The 8,628-nt window shown below is 47.7% G+C and overlaps 1 protein-coding gene across 1 annotated transcript in view; it reads left to right on the plus strand.

The window, feature by feature from the left end:
* LOC109936689 (galactose-3-O-sulfotransferase 2-like) overlaps positions 1-8,628 on the plus strand; it is a 13,134-nt gene that overhangs the window by 1,965 nt on the left and 2,541 nt on the right. The window contains exons 2-3 of the mRNA XM_048620021.1: positions 4,060-4,170; positions 7,207-7,219. Of these exons, the coding sequence (XP_048475978.1) occupies positions 4,060-4,170; positions 7,207-7,219 (124 nt within the window). The remainder of the gene's footprint in view (positions 1-4,059; positions 4,171-7,206; positions 7,220-8,628) is intronic.

Here is an 8,628-nt window from a genome sequence, read left to right on the forward strand (position 1 = left end):
TGTGTGTGTGTGTGTGTGTGAGTGAATCTGTGTGTGTGTGTGTGTGAGAGAGTGAATCTGTGTGTGTGTGTGTGTGAGTGAATCTGTGTGTGTGTGTGTGTGTGTGTGTGGGTGAGTGTGTGAGAGTGAATGTGTGTGTGTGTGTGTGTGAGTGAAAGTGTGTGTGTGTGGGTGAGAGAGGTGAGGGATGATTGTATTGAGATGAAAATGATAAAGCTCTGACCTGTAATGGATCAAACCAGTGTGGGACACAGTCTGGGGGTGGGGGTCTCTGCATCTGCTGAGAGATTTAACCCTTTCAGCTCCTGACAAATCGAGTAGACCAGCCCCTGGTCAAAATGCCAGCTTGGGCAGGCCCTAAGAAATGGGGTTTCAAATGCCTTCTAAATCCTGTAGGGAGAGCTTAAAAGCCATATTTCCGTCACCCACCTGCTCAGAGATGTTAATGTACACCTCCGGGGACTTGAACCCTGGTCTCACAGCCCAGAGGCAGGGACATACTGCAGTACCTTCCAGACTGCAGAGAGTTGAAGATCTGGTTTCACATCATTTACAAGGCGGGGGGCAGGGAAAGGGGACTTTATGGAGGGGTATTCCAGAGTTTTTGGCCCTAGCAATCTGAAGGCACGCTTGCCAATGGCGGAGTGATGGGAATCAAGGGATGGGCACGAGGCTGGGATCAAAGGTGGGGTGTTTGTGGCTGGGAGGGATTAGGATTGAGGTGGGGGGAGTGTAGGGTAGAGGGATTTGAAAGGAAGGAACAAGAATTGCAAAAATACCTTGCAAAAAAAGACACGTGTCGTTTTGGCTCTTGGAGGATTTCCAGCGTTCGACAAAAGGCCGTTCGGCCCATCTGCTTTATTCTAGTGTTCGCGCTCTGCGCCAGTCGAGGAAATGCTGGATAGGTCAGGGCTTTATCCCCTCGGAGGTTGAAGGGTGACCTTATAGATGTTTATAAAACCATGAGGGGCATGAATAAGGTGAATAGCAAAGGTACATGTGTGGAACAAGCTGCCAGAGGAAGTGGTACAATGATAACATTTAAAAGGCATCTGGATGGATAGGAAGGGTTTAGAGGGATATGGGCCAAATGCTGGCAAATGGGTTTAGATTAATTTAGGACATGTGGTCGGCATGGACGAGTTGGACCAAAGGGCCTATTTCTATGCTGTATGTCTCTATGTCTGTATGATTCCACGATTGGTCCGAATGCCAGAAAGTTCCTAAAATTTCTCAAAGGAATGGGGAATCTCAGCATCTGCCAAGCCACGGGATTCTCGTCCAGGGATTCTGGTCGTATCTGCTGCCGCTGGAACCAATTATATTGTAAATACTCCACACCAGTCAGCCAGATGAAAAACTCAAAAGTCTACGTTTGAGAGACAGAGAGGGAGAAACAAAGTTAACGTTTCAACTCCAAGACACATTCGACTCCAAGCGCTAACTCTGTGCCTCTCTCCACAGTCATTGCCCGACCTGCTGACTTTCTCTGGCATTATCTGTCGTCTGTTTCAGATCTTCAGTTGCCATATTTTGCTTTGAATCAAACTGCAGAAACAGTTTTACAAATTTTTAAAATATTTATTCATTTGGATGTGTGTGTCTCTGACTAGGCCCAGTATTTATTGTCCATTCCTAATTACCCACAAGGCAGTTAAGGGTTTGCTGTGGGTCTGGAATCACGTGTGGGCCAGACCAGGTAAGGATGGCAGTTTCCTTCCCTAAAGGACATTAGTGAACCAGATGGGTTTGTCATAGAGTCACACAGCACAGAAACAGACCCTTCGGCCCATCCAGTTCGTGCCGACCATAATCCCAAACTAAACTAGCCCCCACCTGCCTGCTCCTGGCCCCCATCCCTCCAAACCTTTCCTATTCATGTACTTATCCAAATGTCTTTTAAATGTTGAAACTGTATCCACATCCACCACTTCCTCTGGAAGCTCATTCCACATACCAACCACTCTCTGGTTAAAAAAAAAATTGCCCCTCATGTCTTTTTAAAATCTTTCTCCTCTCACCTTAAAAATATGGCCCCTAGTCTTGAAATCCCCCACCCTAGGGAAAAAAAACACCTGCCATTCACCTTGTCTATACCCCTCATTGTTTTATAAACCTCTATAAGGTCAACCCTCACCCCTCCTACGCTCCAGTGAAAAAAGTCCCAGCCTATCCAACCTCTCCTTATAACACAAATCCTCCATACCCGGTAACATCCTGGTAAATCTCTTCTGAACCCTTTCCAGTTTAATAATGTCCTTCCTATAACAGGGTGACCAGAACTGGACACGGTGCTCCAGAAGAGGCCTCACCAACGTCCTGTACAACCTCAACATGACGTCCCAACTCCTATACTCAAAGGTTTGAGCAATGAAGGCAAGCGTGCTAAATGCCTTCTTAACCTCCCTGTCTACCTGTGAGGCAAACTTCAAAGAATTATGTACCTGAACCCCTAGGTCTCTCTGTTCTACAGCACTACACAGGGCCCTACTTGTGTAAGTCCTGCCCTTGATTGTTTTTCCAAAATACAATACCTTGCATTTATCCAAATTAAATTCCGTTTGCCAGTCACATTTCCTTGCAATGATTAATGTCACCATTAAACTGTCAATTCTAAATTTGTTGGAAAAAAAAGCAATTAAACCATCTGCCATGGATGGGCTTAAACCGCTGCCTCCAGAACATTACCTTAGTCGCTAGGTTAATAGCCCAGCAATAACACCACTAGGCTATCACCTCCCTGCCCAGCTGAGGAGAATGCACATTTTGTGACTGTGCGCTTTCTTGCCTTCATAAACAAATATACCTTTGGAAAAGGAGGAGCCAGAAGAACTAAGAGGGTTTTATTTTTAATTTCGTGTCGGGGATGGGGAGTAAGCAAATATTTACTTTTCATTTCTAACAACTCGGAAAGGTTTCACAATCGGGACACCTTTCACCTGTTTGATACATGGTTTAACAGGTACGTGTCAGATTGTCGACGTGCACTTTAAGAGACTGAGGACAAACCGTGAATTGGCAGGAGGTGTCACGAGCTTCTAACACACAGGAAATTGGGCTTTCAGATTCAACATATCCGTGTTCTGGCCGGCTACTGTAGGAATTTGCTTGTGACTCAGGAGGTTCAGCCCTCTGGTACCTGAGTTGGATGGTTGTGAGTTTAAGTCCTACTGTAGGGTCTTGAGTTACGGTCAAACTCCCCCCAAGTGGGGGAATGCTGTGCTGTTGCAGTCCTACAGATAAAGCATTAGCCTGGAATCTTACTGTTGGATGTTATCGATGCAGAGAGGGTGGTTAAGAAGGCATTTTAGCCTTCATTGCTCAGATCTTTGAGTATAGGAGTTGGGACATCATGTTGAGGTTGTACAGGATGTTGGTGAGGCCTCTTTTGCAGCACTGTGTCCAATTCTGGTCGTCCTCTTACAGAAAGGGTATTATTAAACTGGAGAGGGTTCAGAAAAGATTTACCAGGATGTTACTGGGACTGAAGCGTTTGAGTTATAAGGATCGGCTGGGACTTTTTTCACTGGGCCAGCATTTATTTCCCATCCCTAATTGCCCCGAGGGCAGTTGAGAGTCAACCACTTTGCTATGGGTCTGGAGTCACATGTAGGCTAGACCAGGTAAGGATGGCAGTTTCCTCCCCTCAAACTGCATCAGCGATCCAGATTTTTACCCTCCCCTCCCCCCGACAATTGGTTTCACATTCCTTGTGAGACTCTTAATTCCAGATTATTACTGAACTCAAATTCCACCATCAGCCGAGGTGGGATTTGAATTCTAGTCTCGGGGGTGCTGTCTACATTAATAGTCTGGGGGGAACGATGCCACTGGTCCTTCGCCTCCCCGTTGCATTGTGACGTTGCTAGTGGCAACTCGCTACACCCAAGAGAGAAGGTACTACATTGCAATGGATGTGAAGGCACTACGTCGATGCAATTTCCCGGATTGCAGTAAATAGTGGCGCCAGCTCTGGTTTTCGGATTTAACTGAGAGACTGTTTCTTGTGTAAGCTTTTCACAAACACACACACACATTCTCTCTCTCTGTTTGCTTTAGGAAGCCAAGGTTACTGCAATGGTGCACGCTCAGTGTGCTGTGGATGACCATAGTGATCCTCATGGCGATCGGACTAGCAATCCAGACGTTGGGAATCGCGGATAAGAAAAGGTGACTCTCCCGTCTCGCTCCAATGTGGTGCGGAGGTTCAGATCTAAAATCTGCTGAAAGGAGAAATGTTCTGTCGAAGTTTGCTGTCATCAGGACCAACTGCTGAGTGCCAAATCTCCAGCAACCGCTGCAGGGAGAGAAAGGCCGTTTGAAATGTGGCATTCTTGCATTAGTCCTGATGAAAAGCTTGGGCCTAAGTTTAAGTCCTTGAGTGGCAAGTGACTGTTAGCATCTAAATACTGCAAGTGGAACATTAACGTGTGTGAACGGGCCTCAGGGGGGAAAGAGATAACTTCCGCGTAGCCACTCCCTAGCAGTGTGGCAGCAAATCGTTGACAGAGAGAAACTATTTAGTTTGGTTGAGGTAGAGTGCCCAGAAGAAAGGGCAAAACTTTGACGTCAAGCCCAGTTACTCAGTCATTTATCTAAATGATTTGAATGGGAACGTAGGAGGGATGGTTAGTAAGTTTGCAGATGACACCAAAATTGGAGGTGTAGGGGACAGCGAAGGAGGTTACCTCAGAGTACAACAGGATCTTGATCAGATGGGCCGAGGAGTGGCAGATGGAGTTTAATTTAGATAAATGTGAGGTGCTGCATTTTGGAAAGGCAAATCAGGGCAGGACTAATACACTTAATGGTAAGGTCCTGGGGAGTGTTGCTGAACAAAGAGACCTTGGGGTATAGGTTCATACTTCCTTGAAAGTGGAGTCCCAGGTAGACAGGGCGGTGAAGAAGGTGTTTGGTATACTTGCCTTTATGGGTCAGTGCATTGAGTATAGAACACAGAATATAGAACATAGAACATTACAATGCAGTACAGGCCCTTCGGCCCTCGATGTTGCGCCGACCTGTGAAACCAATCTGAAGCCCATCTGACCTGCACTATTCCATTATCATCCATAGGAGTTGGGAGGGTCATGTTGCAGCTGTACAGGACATTGGTTAGACCACTATTGGAATACTGTGTTCAATTCTGGTCTCCCTGCTATAGGAAGGATGTTGTGAAACTCGAAAGGGTTCAGAAAAGATTTGTAAAGATGTTGCCGGGGTTGGAAGGTTTGAGCTTTAGGGAGAGGGTGAATAGGCTGGGGCTATTTTCCCTGGAGTGTCGGAGTCTGAGGGGAGACAGTATAGAGGTTTATAAAATCATGAGGGGCATGGAGAGGGTGAATAACGAAGGTCTTTTCCCCAGGGTAGGGGAGGCCAAAACTAGAGGGGCATAGGTTTAAGGTGAGAGGGGAAAGATTTAAAAGGGACCTGAGGGGCAACTTTTTCACACAGAGGGTGGTGTGTGTATGGAATGAGCTGCCAGAGGAAGTGGTGGAGGCTGGTACAATTACAACATTTAAAAGGCATCTGGATGGGTACATGAATAGGAAGGGTTGAGCGGGATATGGGCCAAATGCTGGCAAATGGGACTGGATTAATTTCGGATATCTGGTTGGCATGGACGAGTTGGGCCGAAGGGTCTGTTTCCGCTGTACATCTCTATGGCTCTGTGACTGCATGACTCTATGCTTAACTAACTACCTTCTAGCGGGAGATAGGATTAACATAGTAATATCACTGGCTTAGCCATGAGACTAAAGCCTGGGGAACAATATGGCAGCGTTTTGGAAATTAAACTCAATTAGTAGATCCAGAAAATAAAGCTATGGCAACTTTTGGTATAAAACCCAGAGAGTCATGCATTACAGAAAAGGTCCTTCGGCCCATTGAGACTATACTGATATAGCTGAACGAAACCTCCTTTCCCCAAGGTGGCCCATGACAGGACATTTCGAGCACCCACCTGTGTACTTTTAAAGCCTCTAAGGTTTGCTACCCCCAAGAGCCTCTGGGATTGTGGGTGCTCAGTTACTCAGTTGGCTGGATGACTGGGGTGTCAAGTGATGCCAACAGTATGGGTTCGATTCCCGCACCAGCAGAAGTTGAAGGACTGTCCCTCACGACCTCTCCCATCGCCTGAGACATGGTGACCCTCAGGTTAAGCCATCAACGGTGGACGTGTTGCTCCTATTAGGGCCATAGCCCGCTGTGGTGCAGTAACACTGTAGCTGCCTTACTTTTGGGGGCAGTTTTGAATTAGCTCAGTTGGCTGATTAGTGATGCAGACTGACGCCAACAACATGGAGGGAATGGAAATCTCCTGTTCTGGCCTCCATGTGACTCCAGCCCCACAGCCAATGAGGGTTGACTCTTAACTATCCTCTGAAATGGCCCCAGTGAGATAAGGGGTAATTAGGGACGGCCTTGTTCAGCAATGTTCCCATCCCACGGCTCAGTGGTTAGCACTGTTGCCCCACACAGCGCCAGGGACCCGGGTTCGATTCCCAGCCTTGGGCGACTGTCTGTGTGGAGTTTACACGTTTTCCCTGTGTCCGCGTGGGTTTCCTCCCACAGTCTAAAGATGTGCAGGTTAGGGTGGTTTGGCCATGCTAAATTGTCCCATAGTGTCCAGGGATGTGCGGGTTAGTGTGGATTGGCCGTGCTAAATTGTCCCATAGTGCCCAGGGATGTGCGGGTTAGGGTGGGTTGGCCATGCTAAATTGTCCCATAGTGTCCAGGGATGTGCGGGTTAGGGTGGATTGGCCGTGCTAAATTGTCCTACAGTGCCCAGGGATGTGCAGGTTAGGGTGGGTTGGCCGTGCTAAATTGTCCCATAGTGTCCCAGGGATGTGCAGGTTAGGGTGGATTGGCCGTGCTAAATTGTCCCGTAGTGCACAGGGATTTGTAGGTTAGGGTGGATTGGCCGTGGGAAATGCAAGGATATGGGGAGGGATGCTCTTCAGAGGGGCAGCGTGGACCCAATGGGTCGAATGGCTGTAGGGATTCCATGAAACCCCTCATTGCAAATCCTCATTGGCCGAGTTTCTGAGGATGACATCACATGACCGATTATCGCTTGACACCTCACTTGGTCGATCAGGTGTTTTTCTTTCAACGCCTGTTGCTTCGGCAATAACAGAAACCGAGCAGAACTGCCCAGTTCTGTAATGCACCGACGATTTATTTCTGTTTATTTGCCAAAAGTCACACACAGAAGGTAAATCTTTAATCCTGGGAGACGCCAGGACATTGCTGGAGGATTGGCAAAGCTGCTCACTCTGCTGTTTGCCGGTTGGGATCCAAAGATCTCTTCTCCTGTGGGATTGCTACCAAGAGTGGGAATACAAAGCATTTACTTTTTCTACAGAGATCAGGTTGTGTTTTAGTGATGTGGCTGAGTGGGAGACCTGTCGGTGTTGGGGGCGGGGACGGGGTTGAGGAACGGGGAGGGAGGAGACAGAAGGTGGGGGAAGGCGAGAGAGAGGAGGGGAAGGGGAAAGTTAGTCGTGGAGTTAGGGGTAGGGAGATGGAGGCAAATAGCCGAGATCTTTTGACCTTTCAGAGAGTTCGGAAAAGATTGACAAGAATGCTGGAGGGTTTGAGCTACAGGGAGAGGCCGGGGCTATTTACCCTGGACCAGCAAATGCCCCGGAAGGGCAAAATGTGGCAGCACAGGCTTGAAGGGCCGAAGGGTCTGTTCCTGTGCTGTATTGTTTTTTCTTCTTTGTCGGAGGCTGAGGGATGACCTTAAGAGAGGTTTATAAAATCATGAGGGGCATGGATAGGGTGAATAGCCAGTGTCTTTTCCCCAGGGTAGAGGAATGCAAAACTAGAGGGCCATAGGTTTATGGTGAGAGGGGAAAGATTTAAAAGGGACTGTTTTCCACGCAGAGGGTGGTGTGTGTATGGAATGAGCTGCCAGAGGAAGTGGTGGAGGCTGGTACAATTACAACATTTAAAGGCATCTGGATGGGTACATGAATAGGAAGGGTTTAGAGGGATATGGGCCAAATGCTGGCAAATGGGACTAGATTAATTTCGGACATCTGTTCCTATTTCCCACGTTTGTATTGTCATAGCGAATATATTAGCAATGTAGAGTGCCCCTCAAAACCCATCTGGTTGACTAATACCCTCTTCGGGAAGGGAATCTGCCATCCTTACCCGGTCTGGCCTACACGTGACTCCAGACCCAAACAGGGATGTGCTCGACTCTTAACTACCCTCAGAGATGTTCCCAGAGGGAAAACAGATCAGGAACCGTTCAATATTGGTAGCAAATGCTGGTCATTCCAGCAAGGGCCACATTCCATGAAAGAAAATTCCCTACTTTCCTCTCTGCCTTCCGCCCCACCCCACCCCACACCCATCGAGAATTCCAAAAGCTAACAATGCCCTAATTCCTCTTCATTTCCATTTTCAACGGGAGACCCCCTCACTCTAAACACAGGGGCTCAAGTAGGCCATTCGGCCCATCAAGTCTGCTCTGCCCTTCGATGAGGTCATCACTTGATCTGATAATCTTCGATTTCACCTTCCTGTCTTTCCACCTTCCTAGTTAAAAATCACAGTCCAAAGATGTGCGGGTTTGGGTGGATTGGCCGTGCTAAATAGCCCCATAGTGTC

This window comes from Rhincodon typus, chromosome 45, assembly GCF_021869965.1.
Source record: "Rhincodon typus isolate 14 chromosome 45, sRhiTyp1.1, whole genome shotgun sequence".
Lineage (NCBI taxonomy): Eukaryota > Metazoa > Chordata > Chondrichthyes > Orectolobiformes > Rhincodontidae > Rhincodon > Rhincodon typus.